General features: G+C 40.1%; 1 protein-coding gene across 1 annotated transcript in view; it reads left to right on the top strand.

Moving 5' to 3' along the window:
• The window catches only part of micu1 (mitochondrial calcium uptake 1), a 109,897-nt gene that overhangs the window by 15,025 nt on the left and 71,487 nt on the right, over nucleotides 1-23,385 (top strand). The window contains exons 3-4 of the mRNA XM_062995030.1: nucleotides 3,545-3,725; nucleotides 10,660-10,822. Coding sequence (XP_062851100.1) covers nucleotides 3,545-3,725; nucleotides 10,660-10,822 — 344 coding nt within the window. The remainder of the gene's footprint in view (nucleotides 1-3,544; nucleotides 3,726-10,659; nucleotides 10,823-23,385) is intronic.

Below are 23,385 nucleotides of genomic sequence, written 5' to 3'. Positions count from 1 at the left end.
TTGCTTTTTCAACAATTAATGAAAATGTGCTAGAAAGTCTAAATAAATAAGAATAGCCCTGCAGCTGTTCATCACAGACTGCGACTAAAACAGTGAATTCAATAAATACTAATTAACATACTGTTACGTTAGTGGTGTACACCAAGAAAACGGTATAGAACTAAATGCATGACCTCTAGGATAAAGGAGTCTGCTGGCTCAGCTATGCTGTGGGGACATTTTTAGTTCACATGTCCCCTTATAGCAGACCTGGGCATTGTACGGCCCGCGGGCCGGATGTGGCGAGACATCCCTAACCAGCCCCCATGAGGTTCGAGGCAATTAAAAATTAGATGTAAATAAATGTACATCAAACATGTAATACAACAGGATTGTTTTTGACGGGAGCGCTGTGTCTTTAAATTTCCATAAGTTTCGATTTACGCGTGTGCGAGTGTATCCAGCTTCACCGTAATGCGAACAGAACTGAGTGTGACTGATGGTGGAGTTTTTAACAAGACATGAACTTTTGAAGTATTTATTTACTGAAGTCAGGTGTAAAGCTGTTTAAGGATCACAATTTAGGCTTTAAATCGCTGTACTAAACAGAGAAACACAACAACATGAACGATGCAGAGCGTCACACCTGAAGCTTCACTAATTAAACTGCATAAGCAACACGGACTTTTATAAAGTTTAACACATCCAGAACTGAAGCAGTCAGCTCCAGCTTTGTGATTTTAAAAAGAATATCCAACAATAACAAAGGACTGAAAAACAAATGAGGTAATTAGACTAAAAACAAAATAGTTTAAAAACCTGCACATTTGTTCACATTTTTTTTTTTTTTTTTTTTTTTTTTTTTTTTTTTTTTTTTTGCATTTGTTTGTTTAAAAAGTAAAATAATGTTGAGGTTTTTCTCTGCCTACTTCTAATTTTCTGATTATAACATCTAAACATTAACAGCTTATTAGAACTGTACAATTTACTGCTTCTCATAAAGAGTGGGCAGTTGTAGCTTAGTGCTGAAGGTACTGGACTAGTAAATACAAGGTCGCTGGTTCAAGCCCCTCCACTGCCAGGTTACTGCTTTTGGGCCCTTGAGCAAGGCCCTTAACCCTCAATTGCTCAGACTGTATAGTGTAACTAATGTAAGTCACTTTGGATAAAGACGTCAACGCTAAATGCTGAAAATGTAATGTAAATGTAAATAAAGAAATAAAATTAATATTGAGCAGAATTAAGTTCACCTTATTGGTCCGGCCCTCCACAACAGTCCCAGTTTCTTATGTGGCCCCTTGGAAAATTTAATTGCCCACCCCTGCCTTATAGGAAAGGGCAAAAATACAGGAGAGGGAGCTGGAGCCAGCAGAGAGGAAGATGTTGAGATTGTAGTTGGGAGTGATGAGGATGAACAAGATCAAGAACTAGTTTATTAGAGGGATAGTGCAGATAGGATGTTTTAGTGACAAAGTTAGGGAGGAGAGATTAAGATGGTTTGGGAATGTGCAGATAAGGAATGAGAGTTTTATTGGGAAATGGGTGCTGAGGTGGTGTTGCCAGGCAGGAGGAGGAGAGGAAGGGCAAGAGGAGGTTTATGGATGCAGTGAAGGAGGACAGGCAGGTGGTTGGGATGACAAAGGATGATGCTCAGGACAGGGCAAGATGGAGACAAATGATCCACTGTGGTGACCCCTGATTGAAGCAGCCGAAAGAAGAATGAAACCCAATGTCCCATTGAAGGAAAGGTTCACTGCAACTGAATGCAAAATCATTTTTAATTTTCCTAATTTTTCTCCCAATCTAGTTGTATCCAATTAACTGATTTGTATTTCCAACTCTACTGCTGAAGACTCCACACCTGACCATGGAGGGCCTTGTCTCATACACGCCTTCTTTGACGTGTGTTGTAGCCGACCACTTTTTGTCACCGGCATGAGGCGGGTTCATATGGGGTTCTGTATCGTGCACAGATAAGGCAGCAGAGGTTGTAATTGCAGCAGTTATGAGGTCTCCTTATAGCCCTCCCTTCTTGAGACAAGCCAATCATTGTCCGTGTAGGCGCCCAGCCACCATGCTTTACTGATGCGCCATCCGAGCTCCCTGAAAATCATGCAAAATCATTTGAAACATTTCTATCCTGTCAGGGAGGTGTGTCTTTTAGCATGACAAGTCTCCCATGAACAGGGGGCAATTTACATGCTGTGACCAGATTGCTACTGATACCCCTTTTCCACCGACGCGGCACGGAGCCCGTTCTGGTTCCCGAACTTGACTTTGAACCGGTCCCGCTTGTTTCCACTGAAAAAAAGAGGTTCCAGACAGCGAACTAGCAGGCCAATCTGGCACCACAGAATACTTGGTTTTTCAGCCCGAACCGTGACGTAACCTGTGGGCGTGTCATGTTGTACAGCATAGTGACAGCAACAATGGCGTCAGCTGGTGTCTCGTATGGAGCTTAATGCTGCATTTTTATCTTTTAAAGTTCTCCTGATTAAATTTTGAGCCAGTTTGCCGCTGATATTTTCAAAGCGGCTTTAAAAAGGTGAACTGTGTGATATTACGTGATAAAAGTGACCCGGACAGAACGAAAAATGCGTAACGGGAAAAATAAAGCGTGAAGCTTTTTCAACTCCCCGAGCTGCATAAACACACGTGAAGTAAATCCAGTTAGACACAGATACATGTGGTATTTTAGAGTACATTTGATGTTTATTTCACACAGATGTTTGTTCGTGTTGTGGAACTTTAGTGATCTTTCACCACTCAAGCTGAGCGCTGAGCAAATCGGTTATTTGCGCCGAGAGTCGCGGTGAAACCGAAGCGCAAAACGCTTCTCACATCAATGAACTAAAGAAAACAACAACTGCGACAAACACGTCACGTCTTTTTATCACCGATTGTTAGATCGATGCTTTTTACATAAAAACAAACATCTGTAACAGCAGCACAAATGCTCGCACATAATCTACACGCTCCGCCATGATATTACTGCTCTTAACTTTCGTTAAGTAACGCCTACCGTTGATGACGCAGACTTGGTTCTTAAAAACTGGTGGAAACATGCGTCGGTTCTCTACAGAACACCAAGGTTCAGAGAAACCTGAACAGAACCGGTTCAAGAACCATGGTTTTTTGGTGGAAAAGGGGTATCAGTTAACCACGTGGCTGGTTTTGCACCAACATGATAGACAGTGTTCTTCACCACCATCATGAACAAACTAACAAAGGGAATGATGATTAAAAATGCCTCAAACTGTTCCAGCCACATGTGAAATCTATGCTGAGATGCATTAAGCAGTTCTGATGGCTTGTGGTACCAAACATCTTATCTCATTTATTTTGTCTCATGTCTGTAGTTTGGTCATTTGGAAAGCCATGTTATTGCTTTGCACCAGCAGCGACAATATGATCTAGAATTTTAGGTGCCTGTTTGACTGTGTCAAGAAGCACATGTTCCATATCTCTTTTCTATCAGCTATAACGTTCCTACAGTAGGTGGTTTTGTTTTTAAACGTTGAACGTTCAGTATGACTGACTGTCCACTGTTTTTTCTGATTGGCAGGGCTTATGCAGAGGCGGGCTCATCTGTCAAGCTGGAGGAAAAGCTGCGTGAGGAGGAGACTCTGAAAGATGTGGATTCTGATAGTGTGGTGGAGTCCAACAGCAGTGATGAGGAAGCAGAGGAGGGTGATGGTTCAGAGAGCAAGAAGAAGAAACAGAGAGTAGGCTTCCGTGATCGCAAGGTAATCAAGGACGCGTCATCCCAGTTAGTGACTCCTAAGTAATTCCATGTTTTGTTGATATTCTAAGTAAAAACAGATGAATACTCCAACATGATACAAATTATTTGGCTAGTTTAGCTCATTTTTGTGTGCAATTTGTTAAATGTGCCATAAAGCTTGTGCATATTTAGTTTCCTTCTGTTTTTATGTTTTACCACTGCTTTATCCTGGTCAGGATGGGTCCGTTTTTTCTTGAATCACTGGGTGCAAAGTAGTTGCACACCCCAGGCAGGATGCCATACCATCGCATGGCCTCAGTCACTCCACCCAATTGGACACAACCAATCATTTCTGTATGCTGATGCTTGACTGTCCGATAGCACTGCTGGGGTTCAAACCCTGGATCCCAGTGCTAATAGGCTATTGTAATTTACCATTACGCCATCCAAGCGCCCGGTGTATGTTTAATGTTTTATAAATATGTTAAATTCATAAACAGAAATCATGCAGTAGAATGTACAGAAGTTGGTTTCCTGTGGAGAATGTGTTTAAATACAATAAGGTGGTGAAACACGCTAGCCCACCACTGCTGAGATCGGCTACACAGGCTGGGCGGCCACACAGACTTGATTGGCTATGTCTGAGGGTGGGTAAGCCAATGGGATTCCACATCACTGCTGCAGGTACGTCCTTGCTGCCACGTGCATAGAGACAGGTAGTAATGGAGATCAGTGCATGACTGTCAGTACACAATCTTAGGGGATGTTCCTCCTGCCCGTGGAAAACTTTGTGTGTGAGTGAATTCTAGTATGGCAGAAATTGCTTTTAACATTCCTGGGACTTGCATTATGCAGGATGAATGGCCATCTTGGAGGTTGAGCTAGATAATTGAACATTAGCATAATTTAACAACTGATCAAAGTTAATGGAATGCATTTATTAAGCTCTAACTTAAAAATGTCACATTAGATTTTGTAAATGTTTTACCAATGACTAATTAATGATATTCAGATTGCAAAGCATGATGGTTAATTTTTTTTCATTAGTCTGTAATTGATTAATGAGCGGTATTCCTCAGCCCATGAGCAAAGTCTGTGTTTGTGCTAAGAGCCCAGTGTAGTGTAATTGGCAAGTGATGGCACTGAAAGGAGGAGAAAGACTATATATATATATATATATATATATATATATATATATATTTGTATGTGTGTGTAAAGATACACAGATTTCAGATTCCAAAATGCATCATAATTTCTGCTCAGCCTCACAATTTGTTTTCAATACAGGAGGGAAAGATGATTAGCATAACACAGCATCCTGCTAATTCAAACAGCCACAATACCATATCAATATAATGTTAAAATGTTAATGTCATTGCAGTGCTGAATATAATATCTGGTAAGTGGGGATCCTATAAAGTATATAGAGAAGCAGATGATCTACAGGGAGTAATTGAATATCTACAAAGTGCATCAATACAGTAGGGGTAGATAAAATGCCCAATGAATGTACATACAAGGTAGGTAAACATAAAGTGTATAATGTTCTGATGTAATATAATAGTACAGTGTGTTATAACAGTAGCGGAGAGACACTAAACTTCATCACTCCTGTCCATTACCCTTCATAGCAGTCTGCTATTGAGTGTTGGTAAACCAGAACTGCCGGCCATTCACTGTGCTCAGGTACATTTACATTTTCGGCATTTAGCAGACGCTTTTTTCCAAAGCGACTAACAGTACTGTGACATTATACTGTCTAAGCAATTGAGGGTTAAGGGTCTTGCTCAGGGGCCCAACAGTGACAAACTGTAAGTGGTGGGGCTTGAACCAGAGACCTTTGATTTGACAGTCAGTTCATGTTTTTGTCTTTGTCAATGTTTCAAACATTATTATGGGAGACCTAAGTGAGTACAACGCTCTCTGGTGAGTCAACAAAACCAGCCAAAAAGGCAATGTGATAGACCCCATCAATGCAAGAGACATGTGTTTACTAAATGATGAATCTAGTACATATATACATACGTACATACATACATACACCCAGGACATGGAGTACGTTTGACCATTGACTTACCAGAAATCCTTCTTGACACTAGTGGAAGGTATGGGATAATTTATGTGGTGGTGACCATTTGACAACACAAACATGGCAGCTTTAAAATTTTAACTGGTACCAGTTCTACAGCGTATGCTGGAGAAAATTCCATCCCTCACACCTGTATAACACAGCCTCCAACAACCCCTTTTTTCACTTTGTAAACATTGAACCAAGAAGAACTGTTAATGGCTATTAATAAATCACACTATACCACTGTCAGCCCATATTATATCTGTTACCTCCCCCACATTGCACGTTCAGTTCTAAATAACGTAAACACAATATGGTCAACTGGCAAATCCTGGCAATTTGTAAGAAAACAATAATTATCTTTATTCCCAAACTGGGAAAGGACCATAAGGACCCAAACAATTATCGCCAGGCTGTTTGTGGAAAACCAAGAAGAGGATGGTAAACCATGGGCAGTAATGCTATGACCTAAGAAGCAAAGGTCAAAGTGGTTTTAAATCACAATAGACCACCTCATCAGGATGGAACTCATATCAGAAATGGGTCCATAAATAAAAAGCACATAATTGCATTATTCTTTGACTTGGAGAAGGTATACAATACTACATGGAGAAATGGCAGTACATGCACCAGATGGACTTACGTAGACAACATGGGCTTACGTGCCTACATTTATCTAGAATTTCCTGACAGACAGAAAATTTAAAGTAAAAATGAACACCACTCATTTGGAGCCTCACATACAGTGTCCTCTTAGTAACCCTTTTTAACATTTAAATTAACAGCATCATACAAACCATTGTCACCAACATCATTAGTTGCCTTTATGTGGCTGACCTGTGCATATGCAGTAGACATACAGTAGGTAGACATATGCCATCAGTAGAACGGAAACTACTATAAATCATCCATAACATCCAAAAATGGACAGTCTAAAATGGATTTAAGCTCTGAAAAACAACTGAATGGAGAATGTAAAAAAGTAGAGAAGGAACCAAAAACTTCTGAAAGCCATGAACAAAGAACCTTCCCAACTGACTATCAAAGACATTTCTTTAATATCAGAGAAATGTATCACAAAACAATCTGCACTTATGGCTCCAAAACGGAAACTCATGTAGCAGCAGCGTTCACAACTATAAACCACCACTACATTATTCATCTGCCATATCATAGCAGCATTTTCACAGCAGAAGCACACTCTTTAATACTCACAGTGGAATACAAACAAAACAACTCATACAAAACCTTCCTAATTTGCTCAGACTCAAACTCCTGCTTACAAGCTATGGTATCCCAAAACACAAATCACCCCACTATTACCAAAATACTTGCAAAAGTGAAAAAGCTGACTGAACAAAAATACTGAGTAATCTTCTCCTGGGTACCGGCACACTGCAGGATCCCAGGCAACAAATACGCTGCTAGAAAGGCCTCAGGAAAAGAAATCACTAAATGCCCTTAGACACATTCCACACAATAAAGACATACAGTGTATCACAAAAATGAGTACACCCCTCACATTTCTGCAGATATTTAAGTATATCTTTTCATGGGACAACACTGACAAAATGACACTTTGACACAATGAAAAGTAGTCTGTGTGCAGCTTATATAACAGTGTAAATTTATTCTTCCCTCAAAATAACTCAATATACAGCCATTAATGTCTAAACCACCAGCAACAAAAGTGAGTACACCCCTAAGAGACTACACCCCTAAATGTCCAAATTGAGCACTGCTTGTCATTTTCCCTCCAAAATGTCATGTGATTTGTTAGTGTTACTAGGTCTCAGGTGTGCATAGGGAGCAGTTGTGTTCAATTTAGTAGTACAGCTCTCACACTCTCTCATACTGGTCACTGAAAGTTCCAACATGGCACCTCATGGCAAAGAACTCTCTGAGGATCTTAAAAGACGAATTGTTGCGCTACATGAAGATGGCCAAGGCTACAAGAAGATTGCCAACACCCTGAAACTGAGCTGCAGCACAGTGGCCAAGATCATCCAGCGTTTTAAAAGAGCAGGTTCCACTCAGAACAGACCTCGCGTTGGTCGTCCAAAGAAGCTGAGTGCACGTGCTCAGCGTCACATCCAACTGCTGTCTTTGAAAGCTAGGCGCAGGAGTGCTGTCAGCATTGCTGCAGAGATTGAAAAGGTGGGGGGTCAGCCTGTCAGTGCTCAGACCATACGCCGCACACTACATCAAATCGGTCTGCATGGCTGTCACCCCAGAAGGAAGCCTCTTCTGAAGTCTCTACACAAGAAAGCCCGCAAACAGTTTGCTGAAGACATGTCAACAAAGGACATGGATTACTGGAACCATGTCCTATGGTCTGATGAGACCAAGATTAATTTGTTTGGTTCAGATGGTCTCAAGCATGTGTGGCGGCAATCAGGTGAGGAGTACAAAGATAAGTGTGTCATGCCTACAGTCAAGCATGGTGGTGGGAATGCCATGGTCTGGGGCTGCATGAGTGCAGCAGGTGTTGGGGAGTTACATTTCATTGAGGGACACATGAACTCCAATATGTACTGTGAAATACTGAAGCAGAGCATGATCCCCTCCCTCCGGAAACTGGGTCGCAGGGCAGTGTTCCAGCATGATAATGACCCCAAACACACCTCTAAGACGACCACTGCTTTATTGAAGAGGCTGAGGGTAAAGGTGATGGACTGGCCAAGCATGTCTCCAGACCTAAACCCAATAGAACATCTTTGGGGCATCCTCAAGCGGAAGGTGGAGGAGCGCAAAGTCTCGAATATCCGCCAGCTCCGTGATGTCGTCATGGAGGAGTGAAAAAGCATTCCAGTGGCAACCTGTGAAGCTCTGGTAAACTCCATGCCCAGGAGAGTTAAGGCAGTTCTGGGAAATAATGGTGGCCACACAAAATATTGACACTTCAGGAACTTTCACTAAGGGGTGTACTCACTTTTGTTGCCAGTGGTTTAGACATTAATGGCTGTATATTGAGTTATTTTGAGGGAAGAATAAATTTACACTGTTATATAAGCTGCACAAAGACTACTTTTCATTGTGTCAAAGTGTCATTTTGTCAGTGTTGTCCCATGAAAAGATATACTTAAATATCTGCAGAAATGTGAGGGGTGTACTCACTTTTGTGATACACTGTATTTAAATTCCAAGTCGCAAGCAGACTGGAACAACGATCTACACAATAAATTACGTGAAGTATTACCATAAAAAGAAGGAAACCCCACTGTCTTTACAACCGACTAAACCAGACCATCTATACAAGATGTTGAACTGGACACTTGAACCTGACACAGACATGTACTAACAGGAGATAAAGCACCAACTTGTCAATCATGCAGTACATACTAATTGACCGTACCACTGTCAACCCCACAGGACAAAACTACTAAATAGAAGGAAATTTAATAGGCCAATTTCAAAAGACCCCAAATTCTGGAAAATACTGGACTGCTTACCATATCTAAATCTAAAGCACCTAATATGATACCTACACACTTTGTTATAAATGGTCAGTAATAAATGGTCCGATGTTTAATGTAAACAGGTGTATGCCATAGATATAGCCAAATGTGTGCTGAAGTGGCAATAAAACCAAACATATAAAACCTAAAACATTATATATATACAATAAAAACTAACCCATCTTAACTCTATTTAATAAAGATTAGGACCTCCATAGGACACCCCCCTGTTTTATGTAGTGACTTACAGTTGTGACAATGCAAGGATTAAGGGCCTTGCTCAGGAGACCAAAATGGCTTGACAGTATTGGGGCTTGAACGAGGACCTTCAGGTCAAAAGTCCAGTACCTTATTTGCAAACACAGCAGAATAATAACAAACATGGAATAAAAAGCATTCCCTTAATATCAGTTTTTAGGAAGAAAAAACATCCCAGAGACTGGGATGTGCATGGTTCATTGCATTATTCTAAAGCAGCGTTTTCCCCTGCTTACTATAAAGCTACAGTCCTGTTTTCTCTGGTCCACAGAAATGCTGGAGTTACACAGCTTTATTTCTATTAAGATAGCCCTCTGAGAATATACTTTCTCAAAAAACACCTTCACTTCTGAAAATGAAAACATGATTAGTGAATTATCTGCTGGTTATATATTTATAATTCGCCCAATGTTCCTCCTTTATTACCACCAGGAAACACTGAGTACAGGACGGTTTTGCACCCTGGGCAGAGCGGCAATACATTAAATGGCAAGACACAAATAAATTCAATTACTTACAACCACCTAGAGGTAATTTAGTACAGCTTATTCACCTTAAAGCTTGTTTTTGGAAGGTGAAAGAAAACCAAAGTACCTGAAGGAAAATACAACACTCCCTACACAGTGATCAAACCAAGCCATACCTCTAGTAACCAACACTCTCTACTAGCTGCACCTCTATTCCACCTGACAAAAATCACTAGATTCTCAAAACGGTATAAAGCAATCATCTTTGTTGAAATGATAAATTGTATAAATTTGACTGTCGATTTTAATTTTTGTGCACAGAAATGCCATTATTCAAAAATTATTATATAAGTTATACTTTCTTTTATTTTTATAATAAGATTTATCCTGATTAGGATTGTGTCAGATCCGTCATCCCCCAAAAACTTTGCACAAGGCAGAAACACTCTGTACAGGGATCCAGTCCAATAGACTAAAATGTCCTTAACATTGATAGTTACTGACCTGAAAAACTTGAACAAATTAGCCTGTTTCAGAGAATGACCTGGATTTCCGTCTCATTACAAACTGGACTCATAATTTGTCTTGTGTTAGCCTGATGTACCAACCTGCCCTTGGTTTGCTCAAAAGGTCCAAAAGTAGCGCACCACTGAGTCTGCTTCTAAAGTTTTTACTGTGTTTTGTCCTGTGTTCCCGGTGCAGGTAATGGAGTATGAGAACCGTATCAGAGCGTACTCCACCCCTGATAAGATCTTCCGCTACTTTGCCACACTGAAGATCATCAGCGAGAATGGAGATCCTGAGGTGTACATGACACCGCAGGACTTTATCCGCTCCATTACACCCAACGAGAAGCAGCCAGAGAGTAAGTGTCCTCTGTTCTTCACTTTTATTCCTTCTAATCTAGGGAAGCTTAAGCAATGGATCTATCACGCGACACCCTGTTGTTTTATCCGCGAGTTGTTATGAAGCGTGGCAAGCTTCTGAACGCAAATCCTCTTTCAGGCCTTTCTTATTGACTCCTCTGTCATAAACGTATACCTGCTCGGCCGTGCCACTCAACGACTGGATGAGAATTTAATTTAACCGAGGGCAGAGATGTTCTCACCAGCACTGTATGTAATTTGCTGGGAGCAGTTTCATTACCTGTGCTGCATCTTGCAGGTCAACTTGTTTAGTATAATGCAGAGGGTACACTGGACCAGGATTAACTGCTTCAAGCTTCATATTAGTGAATATTACCAATTCAGGGAAATGTGGTTCAAGTTGAACGTTTACATGCACCTGTAAGGGAAATATATCATCAAGAAACCTTCCCTCCGTTTCCCTTATTAACATTTTAAAAGGCCATTTCTAAATGAAGTGCTTAATTTTGCATGGATTTGGTTTAGTTTAAGTTAATGTCAATATTAGCATTTTAATGTGCTCCTTATCTAACACACATATTAAAACAGATTGTGGTCCTCCACTGGCTTTCGCATGTGCAGAGCAGCACTGAGATTTGTTCATTACCATTAGTCCAGTTAGGATATTTTTTTACAATCCAGATAATTTTATTTATGAATGATTTTATGTACTTTTAAATTCAAGGAAAAAAACAGGGTAGTGGTAGCTCCATGGTTAAGGTACTTGACTAGTATCTACTGTAGTATCTGAAAGTTGCTGGTTCAAGCCCCACCACTGTCAAGTTGGGCCTTTTGTAAGTTAAAAAAATAAAAACAAATAGAAAACAGTGCATTGTCAGTTTGGCCTGCTGCTGCAGTTTTTTGTCTTTGTTAGTACAATATTTTAAGTTCATTTAACATTTCAGTGCTGTTCAATCCTTTTATTCATGTATTTTTACCCATCACTTAATCCTGGTGGGTCAGGCCCATCTATAAAAAGTCCTTACGGACAGTGATCAGAGGCAGCATTCAAACCCAAGTCCTCAGGAACCATATTGATGTTCAGCACCCATTTTATCAGTTGTTCCAGTGTACAATGTCATATATATATATTTTTTCAGCTGCTCCCATATTTAGTATTCACCACTGCAGGTCATTCTTGTCCGCACACCTGAACTGGCACAATTTTAGTGCTGGGTGCCCTTCCTGTTGCAACCCTCGATTTTAGAACATTATTATCCTTAATATCCTTTTTATTCCTTTCTTTATTTCTTTTACAAGTGGTAATAGCACACTTCCTGTAGAATTATTTGTTCATGGATAAGAAGAGCAGGACATTATACTTTAAATATTTTATTTTAATAAAATGAACACATTTAATAATGTCACATTGTGCTTGGTGCAGTATTTTTTTTTGCACAACACCCACACTGATTAAGAAAGGCACTGGTTAGTGATGGATGAAAATGGCTATGCCCTCTGTATTCCACTATTCATCAATTCTTTATTGGAGCCTGACCAGGTTGGCAGTACTGATGAGACTCAAACCCGAGTTTCTGCAGTTGTAAACTAGGGAATTAGATCAGTGCACCAACAGAGCTGCACCATAAAACCCTTGTGAGGATCTTTTGCCACATTAACTCTGGTCTAAAGCAAAATGCATTTCACCGTATGTAGTAAGCCTTTAACAAGAATAGGAAAGCATTTGGGTCTTCTTAGAATTTTTCAGAATTCTTAATCATTTTTAAATGTGGATGGTGTGAAACCAACCCCAAAGTTTTTGTGCAACATATAACAGACAGCAAGACTATTTGGACCTTTCTTTTCCCTCCCAGCAAATGTGTTGTCATTACAATTACCCAGTACTGCATTGCTGTCATTAGACTTGGAGTGCCATCACAGCACACAGCAGTAACATATTCTCTCATCGCTTTTGATTGCCCCCAGTTATGAATCTGATTAAATATCCGTAGCAGCGCGTATCTGAGTATTTTGTAAGCTTTTGATTTGCATATTTGCAAAGCAAAGCTCATGAGACAGGCAGTTCAGTAGCCCTCCATATGCCACTGACTGTTTTATTCTGATTTCTGTGCAGTTTGGCACTAAAGGATGATTCGAGTTTTAACGTATTGATCTCTCAGAGGCACTGCTCTTTAAAAGGCTGCTCGTCATTGAGGTTCTGTCTGTCCTCTTTAATTAAAAGTGGAAGGGTGTGGACAGAGAGCAGCTGCAGAGATTTTGTCATTCGATACTTATCTGCTGCACTTTCCTGATATTGGGAACAAAAGGTAATCACTCTGTGCTGCTAGGCCTTCTAGATATACTCTTTGACCTCGAAGTAAACACTGCGGTTGCCATTGCTGTTTTTTTATTTTTTTTATTTAAGATTTGGTACGGACATTTTTCACTGCTTATCAATATTTACAGGAGGGACATTAAAAAAAACTCCCAAGCTGACATGGAAGTGTGTGCACATAGGTCTAATTGTCTTCATTTGACATTTTTTTTAGCATGTCCACCTACTTAGTGGCCATTTTATTAGGTACAGTGTTTTTCACTTAAAACATTAACTGAAGATTAACTCAAGAAGAAATTTGCCTGGGGTATCCAAACTTTTGCAGTTTGCCTAATATGGGACACTTCGTAGGTATACAGTTTCTTAGTTCAGATGCCAGCCCATATTTGCCCATCCATTTTTGGCACAAAACATATTTTCTTAAATTAATTCAAAATACTCTTTTAATACTCTTACCGACCACTTTCATTATTTGATACACCTGTTTGGATTCAAGATTGGACCCACCAGTGAGTACACCCCTCACATTTCTGCAAATATTTTATTATATCTTTTCATGGGACAACACTATAGACATGAAACTTGGATATAACTTAGAGTAGTCAGTGTACAACTTGTATAGCAGTGTAGATTTACTGTCTTCTGAAAATAACTCAACACACAGCCATTAATGTCTACATGTGAACATGTCCAAATTGTGCCCAAAGTGTCAATATTTTGTGTGACCACCCATATTATCCTTCTAAAACTTCTAAAACTTCTAAAACTAAAGCAATTCATTTTTCACCCACGGGAGACATATTTCATTAGTCTCACTGACCACACACACAAGCACGTTTAATGTTAATCAGTTCAGTCTGAAAAAAACCTTAAGAATAGGGCTCACAGCGAAGATAACCAACGGTGTCAAAACCAACGACCGCTGTTATAGGACGTGTCTGTGTCTTTAAGAGAGACGCTCTGTTTACAGTATCGATGTAAGTGATTCAGGAGTCAATTCATTTTAAGCGCAGCGTAAGTTTCTTTTCTCAGTCATCTCTCTGTTTTTACTGTTATAATAAATGTTGCGGTTGTAAATAAACACCAGCTACTAAAGAACATTTTGTGTGACTCGCTTACCTTAAAAAGCTCAGGCTTAATTAAACTGGCTATTACCACAGAGCGGGAGCCGACTCAGAGTCGTTCTGTCTGTGGAGCTAAACGTTTTTTGTCAGTCAGAGCAGATGATGCTGAACTAACCAATTTAGTAATTGATGAACTTTTGTCTATGCTTGACTCTGTGAAGTAATGTTTTCTGCTCTCATCTATATTAAAAAGCAAGAACCGCTTATGATTTACCAAAGTGAACCACGAATTTATATAATGTGCTCATAGAATCGGCTCTGATGGGATCGGACTGTGTTATTTTTTTAAAGTAATATTTTCAATCAGCAAAATTGCATCGTATGTATGATGTGCACAACGTTAATTACGTTATTTTAGCTTGTCAGAAGCTTTCTCAATGATTTCTGTGCGGTGGTTGACGAAGGGGAGGGGGCGTGGCGCAAGTTGGGGGGTGGCGGGGGTTTCGCAGTTGGCACACGAAGGGGGGCGCATGTCCAAAAAGGTTGAAAACCCCTTGCCTGGGCCATCTTTGTGAAGAGCAAAAATTCTATTTCTCACATCCTCAGAGAGTACTTTGCTATGAGGTACTATGTTGAATATCCAGTGGCCAGTATGAGAGAATTGTACCCAAAACACCAAATTTAACAGACCTGCTCCCCATTTACACCTGGAACCTTGTAACTCAAAGGAGTCACATGACACCAGGGAGGGACAACGACACAACTGGGCACAATTTGGACATGTTCACTGTGAGGTGTACAGTGAGACAGTAAATCTATACTGCTATACAAGCTGTACACTGACTACTCTAAGTTATATCCAAGTTTCATGTCTATAGTGTTGTCCCATGAAAAGATATAATAAAATATTTGCAGAAATGTGAGGGGTGTACTCACTTTTGTAAGATACTGTATGCACACATTCATTGGCTGCTTGACTAGGAAACATATGCTAAAATTGGGTAAGGCTGCATTCACATGACACACTGCAAAATCGTTTTTGTACTGGCTGTGCCATTGTTTCCTACAGAGTGAGACAGTAACACCTTTCATTTGCATCTCTCTGAGTGACGTGCGCTGTGCACATTTGCCGACGTTTTAACAGCTCTCTGCTGTGTTCAAAGTTTAATCTGAATGAACTGCTTGCCATTAATCAAGTGCAGTAGATGAGACAAATTGTTTATATGACGAAGTGTGAAGCAAAGCACAGACCTGGTGGAAAGAAACTGATTTTAACTGTTTCACAAAGCCCTAAACTTTTGGATTAAACTGAACGTTGAATGGCATGGCGACTAGTAAACTGTAAAATACGGAGACCGGGTTTGCATTGTTGGTGCCAACTTTGTAGCTCTTTAATAACATTCAATACATTCTCTGATTGATGCAATAAAGATTCATGAGCCCATTTTCCCTGTTTATCTTTTCACATCTCCAGAAGACAAGCACTACCAGAGCTTTCTTGTTTTAAACTAAAATACCCCCTTGGGATCAAGGATAGAATAGATTCTCAGCACCACTTTGTATTTGCAATTTGTAAAAGGTAAACAAGTTGTGTGCCTTGTTTGCTGTGAGGTGCCACCTGTGTCTATAGAGTTAAAGATTCTGATACCTGCGAGGAGTGGTGACTGCGGTTACCATGTCTCCAACACTCCATACTTTGGCTTTATTTTACATAGACAGAAGGTTGGAGAGGCCAACTCCAATCAAGCAGCTAGGTTAAATCTCTTAAGAGATCCCCAGAAGGCGTTGACTCAGGGTCAGTATAGTGCAAACACCATCTGTTTGAGTATATCACTCCTATAGCCCTGGTGCACAGACATGTCTTTGTGCATCCCCTTGTTGGGTTCTGAGGTGGCTGGGGAATAGGAGTGATAAGGTGCAACTATACAGCCATGGTGACCATAAATTACAAAAGAAGAATGACTGAACACAAACTGGATCAGGAATTGATAACCAACTTCGACTGAGCTCTCAATAGCAGGAATCACTGTTAAAGATGCCAAGAAGCTAAAACCCCAACTGCAAATCGCAAATGAAAAAAAGTATTTTCTTATATTAATTAATAATATTCTTCCAAGTTTCCTATCAACCCCTGAAAATAGACACATCTGTGAAACAGTAGTGATATTGACATAATAAATGCAATATATTTCATGTTACCTTTATTTCATTTGTTAATATACATCTATTCCAGCATTTTTTTGGGGGGGATTTTGTTTATGGATTTTCTCCCTTTAAGCGCGTCCAATTGGCCGATTGTGTCATGCTTCCTCTCCACCAATGACGATCACTGCTCGGATTGAGGAGAGCAAGGCTAACCCACGCCCCCTCTGACACGTGGGCAGCAGTCGTATGCATTTTATCACCCACACTTTGACGAGTGCAATGCGGCTCAGCACTGTGCACGGAGAGACACACCCTGAGAGCACTCTTTTCCCTGTCTCTGTGAAGGCGCCATCAATCAGCCAGCAGAGGTCGTAATTGCATTCGTTATTATGAGAGAGTCCCTATCCGGCTTAATATCCCACCCTTATCTGAACAACAGGCCAATCGTTGTTCATGTGGCTGCTCAGCCCAGACGGCAGGCAGAGCTGAGACTCTATACGATGTATTCAAGATCCCAGCTCTGGTGCGCTAGCGTGTGTTTTTACCACTGCGCCACTTGAGCGGCCATCTATTCCAGCTTTTTAGGCCTGCAACGTGTTCCAAAAGAAGTTGGGACTGTTTACAGATGCTATGGAAGCTATAGCAGATGAAACTATACCAAAAATCTACAATAAACCAAGAAGAAGACAAAATCTCTGGTTTAATGAAGAAAACAACAGCTGCTGTGAATTTGTGTTAAAATGGACGACAAACACACCAATAACAAAAGTGTGCATTTTGATAGATGGCATCAATGGTAAAAAAAAAAAACCAAATCCAACACATCAAACAACACACAGTGTTTACTAGCCTAGCAGGGTTGACATTGCAAATAAACTTGTGGAGGCTTTAAAAGAAGCTCCTCTGCAAAAAAAAGTCTGCAGAAGTTCCAAGCTACCTGTTTACAGCAGGACTTAAAAGAGCTTAGCTTCCAATTACATATCTTGGAGCCACCGGGCTTTCTACATGGAACAACTCTAAAACTTAATAAAAAAATCACATGACGCAGCAGTAGGCCCAGACAGGATCCACTATCAGTTTCGAAGCACCTTCCCAGAGGCACCATGACCCTTCTCCTAAAAACATATAACCAAATATGGATAACAAATACCAAAAATACCAAAATCATAAAAAGGAGCAACCATAATTCCCATAGCCAAGCCAAGAAAAGACAATAGCGACCATAACAATAATTAACCTATAGCACTGACCAGCTGTTTGTGTAGAACACTGGAAAAGATGGTAAATAACCACCTTGTGTGGCTGTGGCTGTCAGATATGCAGAGCAGTTTCTGAAAGGGAAGGAATACAAAAGATAATCTGTCATGTCTACAAAACATTCATCAGAGACACCTTCATTAAAAACCTGTCGTAGCAGTAATCTTTAACCTTGAAAGGTATACAATACAACATGTATATATGGTTTTAAGACATCTACATCATATGAGCTATATTATATTACATATGTGGCCAATTATCAGATTTTATCTCCTTGTAACAGACAGGCACTTCAAAGTCAGGCTCATTAACACCTATTCAAGAACACACACAAGTAATTGGAGTCCCACAGGGTAGCATTCTGTCTGTCACCCTGTTTAATATAAAAATAAACAGTGTCACTAATATAGTATTACCAGGCACCTTTTGTAGCCTTTGCGTGAATGACCCTGGCATCAGATTAAAGGGGTAAAGAGATAAACACTTGTCGACCTCAATCAAATATTGACATATTTCTGCCAGCTTCAAACCTTATATCATTACTCAAGTCTTCAGCTTAATTGTGACCACATCATGACCACCAAGAAAACAAGGTTCCTAGGATCTTTTATTCCACAAATAGAATTCTTTAAAAACAGCTGCCTCAAAAGCTTGGACATATTTAAAGTTCTGCCAGGAACCAAATCGGATGCAAACCACCAGACCCTCCAATGGATAAAGAACCCTAATAAGACCTAAACTAGACTATGGGAGACTTTCACCCACACACTTGACTCCATCCACCATCAGGGACTACGACCAGCACTAGAAGCATTTAGAGCCTGTATGTTGACGCAAACTAACCCTCACTCAAGACAGGACACTCAACGTGGCACTACAATATGTTATGAAACTCAAAACCTTTGAGGTGCTTGGAAATTGATTGTGGCTCCCATCTGGGCCTACTGCTGCATCATGTGATTTTGTTTATTAAGTTTTAAAGTTCTTCCAAGTAGAAAGGTTATATGGCTCCAAGTTATCTGATTGGAGGCTGAGCTCTTTGACTCAAACACTTGCCAATCGATCTGACCTTTTAAATCCAAAATAAAATCCCACCTGAAAGAACATAAACATTGATACCCTAACTTCAAGAAACAAAACAAGGAATCAACAACTTAACCATGGGCTAGCATGGCGTATAATACAAATATTTCATACAAAACTGAATGTGAATAAACCATCAATACTGTCAGTCAATATCATGGATGGTTGTAAGCTTGGCATGCAGTGGTAGCCTGCAGAAAGTGGTTATGCTGTGTATCATGTGAAATGCTCTGGTAAGCAACAATATGTGTCCAGCCTTGCAGTAAACAAAAGCACAAAACATTTATCATGTGAATGCATCCTAAGACCCGTACTTGCTTTCAGAACAGCTTTATTTCTTTGTGACATGGATTTCAGAAGTTGTATTTCGGTTCCTGCTGGCACACTAATGCTGTGAATTTCTTGTTTTACCCAACGGTATTTAGATTTGGTAACTGGGGATGTTGAAATATTGTCATGCTCATGATTTGTGCTTGTGATATGATTTATCATTATGCTGTAAGTAGCAGTTTTTAGATGGTTGCACATAATCGGCAACACTATTTGGATTTTGGCATTTGAACTAGGGCTGGACGATATGGCTAAAATTTATATCACGATATAACTCCTAATTTCGGTCGATACAATATAATTCCGATATCGATATGAATAACACAAATGTCACAAAAACTGCCAAAAACACCAAAATTGGATGGCTGTACCTGCAAACCTCTTTTCTGGTTTCTGGCAAGAAATACAAGCTGAATACACCACTGAATTAGTCTTTCCTCTCTTATCAGCTATTTCATCTGCTTCTTTTTCAACTGTGGACAGTGGCAAAGCCAGACAATTTCTATAGGGGTGGCCAGACTGAGACCATTGCTCACACAGGGGTGGCACAGAAACTATTTTTGTATGTGGCTAGTAGCTGTTGATCTAGTAGTGTTTTGGTCACTCACTCGTTTACCTATACAGGCAGTGAGTACCATGTAGAATTACATCAAGCCTAGCATAATAAGCTTTTTACTTTTTCTCATTTTCTTTGTGAAAAACTAAAATATAGCCTATAACCTTAACAGAATTTCAAAGATATTCCTTTGCAATACTTGATCATTTGACTGCAAACTTGTGTGTACTGATGAGACTCATCTGAACCCCAGAACATGCCAGTGTGAATGCATGGAAAACAAATTTTAATTTTCTTTCAAGAATATGATACATTCTGACCAACACTTAATCCAAATCAGCATTGAAAATTGACTTTACTTTTAAAAGCCTTCTACAATGCTGGGGCTTCTTAAACCTGAATATTCTCTTTTCAATAGAAGTGTTATTTAAATGCTATTAAATTGTTTTTGAAAAAAACAACAACGCCCAATTAGGAGGAAAACAGTCCAATCTGGCAACAGTGGAACGCGACTATCCCGTTGGTGCCTTTATTCGTAGCGCGCCACAACTAATAAGAAGTAATATTATTAACTGGTATTAGTACTCAGTACTAGTACTTTTTCTGTAATTGTGTTGGTGGTTGACATTTATGTTGAGTGTGTAACTGCACTGTTTTGATGGAGAACTACTCGCTTGAGGTGTGCTGTTGAATTGCGTCCCTGTGGGAACACCTGCGAGCAGAAATGCTTCCGCAAAAAAGTAACACGGGCAAAGCGCACTGACGTATGCATATCGATCGAATTTGTTTAAAAATCATATCACCGTTATTGAAACATTTTCTATCGCGATATTTATCGATATCGAATTATTGTCCAGCACTAATTTAAACAGTGCTTAATTGGTATTAGAGGGCCCAAATGTGAGCCAAGAAAACTTTCCCCATGCTATTACCACTAAAATACCCCCCAGAACTGTTGACACATGGCGGGTTGAGTTCATACTTTAGATAAGAAGAGATTTATTTACCCTGTACATTAGACCTTTGACTTACGAACCGTTTACCATACGAACATTTTGGGTTATGAGCATTTTTTTCCCTTCAATTTAACGTACGAACAAATTTCGGATTACGAACTGAAATTCGCGCTGAATGAAACACGTGATGTCACGAACAAGTTTACTTCGATCATCTCTCTCTCTCTCTCTCTCTCTCTCTCTCTCTCTCTCTCTCTCTCTATATATATATATATATACAGTGTATCACGAAAGTGAGTACACCCCTCACATTTCTGCAAATATTTCATTATATCTTTTCATGGGACAACACTATAGACATGAAACTTGGATATAACTTAGAGTAGTCAGTGTACAGCTTGTATAGCAGTGTAGATTTACTGTCTTCTGAAAATAACTCAACACACAGCCATTAATGTCTAAATAGCTGGCAACATAAGTGAGTACACCCCACAGTGAACATGTCCAAATTGTGCCCAAATGTGTCGTTGTCCCTCCCTGGTGCCATGTGTCAAGGTCCCAGGTGTAAATGGGGAGCAGGGCTGTTAAATTTGGTGTTTTGGGTACAATTCTCTCATACTGGCCACTGGATATTCAACATGGCACCTCATGGCAAAGAACTCTCTGAGGATGTGAGAAATAGAATTGTTGCTCTCCACAAAGATGGCCTGGGCTATAAGAAGATTGCTAACACCCTGAAACTGAGCTACAGCATGGTGGCCAAGGTCATACAGCGGTTTTCCAGGACAGGTTCCACTCGGAACAGGCTTCGCCAGGGTCGACCAAAGAAGTTGAGTCCACGTGTTCGGCGTCATATCCAGAGGTTGGCTTTAAAAAATAGACACATGAGTGCTGCCAGCATTGCTGCAGAGGTTGAAGACGTGGGAGGTCAGCCTGTCAGTGCTCAGACCATACGCCGCACACTGCATCAACTCGGTCTGCATGGTCGTCATCCCAGAAGGAAGCTGACGCACAAGAAAGCCAGCAAACAGTTTGCTGAAGACAAGCAGTCCAAGAACATGGATTACTGGAATGCCCTGTGGTCTGACGAGACCAAGATAAACTTGTTTGGCTCAGATGGTGTCCAGCATGTGTGGCGGCGCCCTGGTGAGAAGTACCAAGACAACTGTATCTTGCCTACAGTCAAGCATGGTGGTGGTAGCATCATGGTCTTGGGCTGCATGAGTGTTGCTGGCACTGGGGAGCTGCAGTTCATTGAGGGAAACATGAATTCCAACATGTACTGTGACATTCTGAAACAGAGCATGATCCCCTCCCTTCGAAAACTGGGCCTCATGGCAGTTTTCCAACAGGATAACGACCCCAAACACAACCTCCAAGATGACAACTGCCTTGCTGAGGAAGCTAAGGGTAAAGGTGATGGACTAAACCCAATTGAGCACCTGTGGCGCATCCTCAAGTGGAAGGTGGAGGAGTTTAAGGTGTCTAACATCCACCAGCTCCGTGATGTCATCACGGAGGAGTGGAAGAGGATTCCAGTAGCAACCTGTGCAGCTCTGGTGAATTCCATGCCCAGGAGGGTTAAGGCAGTGATAATAATGGTGGTCACACAAAATATTGACACTTTAGGCACAATTTGGACATGTTCACTGTGGGGTGTACTCACTTATGTTGCCAGCTATTTAGACATTAATGGCTGTGTGTTGAGTTATTTTCAGAAGACAGTAAATCTACACTGCTATACAAGTTGTACACTGACTACTCTAAGTTATATCCAAGTTTCATGTCTATAGTGTTGTCCCATGAAAAGATATAATGAAATACTTGCAGAAATGTGAGGGGTGTACTCACTTTCGTGATACACTGTATATATATATATATATATATATATATATATATATATATATATATATATATATATTAGGGCTGTCGAAGTTAACGCGATAATAACGCATTAACGCAATCTCAATTTAACTCTCCTTTTGGAGTGAACTGGTTTCATTTTTGATCAATATTATTTACCATTGGCTCAGGTACATGTCGAAACAAATGCTTTGTATATCATTGGTTTAACAGCCTCATTTGACTCCTTATAGAGCTACCACTGGCCAATCGGAGAAGGTCCGCCCTCTAAATGCTAGTCTGTGATTGGGTGGTTGAATTTCGCCCGCCCTCTCTGTTTTGTAAACACCGCTACCTGAGTCAATCACTCAGCTCTCATGATCAGGAACGCGGTGAAAATGCCAAAAAGTAAACTTTTGAGGCAGCGATGAACGGACCTAAATATGAAAAGACACAACATTTAGTGAGTAAAACAGTCATTTGTTATATAATTCTTGCTTAAATTGGTCAAAAACTCTGTTATATGGGTTCTGGATTCATTCTGTGTGTTGCAGTAGCATGTCCCCCTGTTCCTAATATGATGTCCGGCTTTTTGGGGTGTAATGTCCTCCTTTTTGTTACTATGAATCTGGCCACCCTAGTCTAAACACACTCAGTTCGTGTAGAAACGTCCATTAAACCACTGGATAGTATTACTGCCTAGTATGTGAGTGAATAAAACAGTTTTCTCTTGTCCCAGCAGTTTTTAACATCAGTACATTTAGCATAAAATGTGTTCACCATTTTAACTGTAACATTTCACTTAAAAATCCTTGTTTTCTATAACATTTACACAGATTTTTTTTTTTATGCGATTAATCGCGATTAACTATATGAAATTCTGAGATTAATCGCGATAAAAATTTTTAATCGTTTGACAGCCCTAATATATATATATATATATACAGTGTATCACAAAAGTGAGTACACCCCTCACATTTCTGCAGATATTTAAGTATATCTTTTCATGGGACAA

The sequence above is a fragment of the Trichomycterus rosablanca genome, chromosome 5 (assembly GCF_030014385.1).
Source record: "Trichomycterus rosablanca isolate fTriRos1 chromosome 5, fTriRos1.hap1, whole genome shotgun sequence".
NCBI classification, from domain to species: Eukaryota; Metazoa; Chordata; class Actinopteri; order Siluriformes; family Trichomycteridae; genus Trichomycterus; species Trichomycterus rosablanca.
Note: the sequence above shows the minus strand (reverse complement) of the source record. Positions and strands in the feature narration are given on the sequence as shown.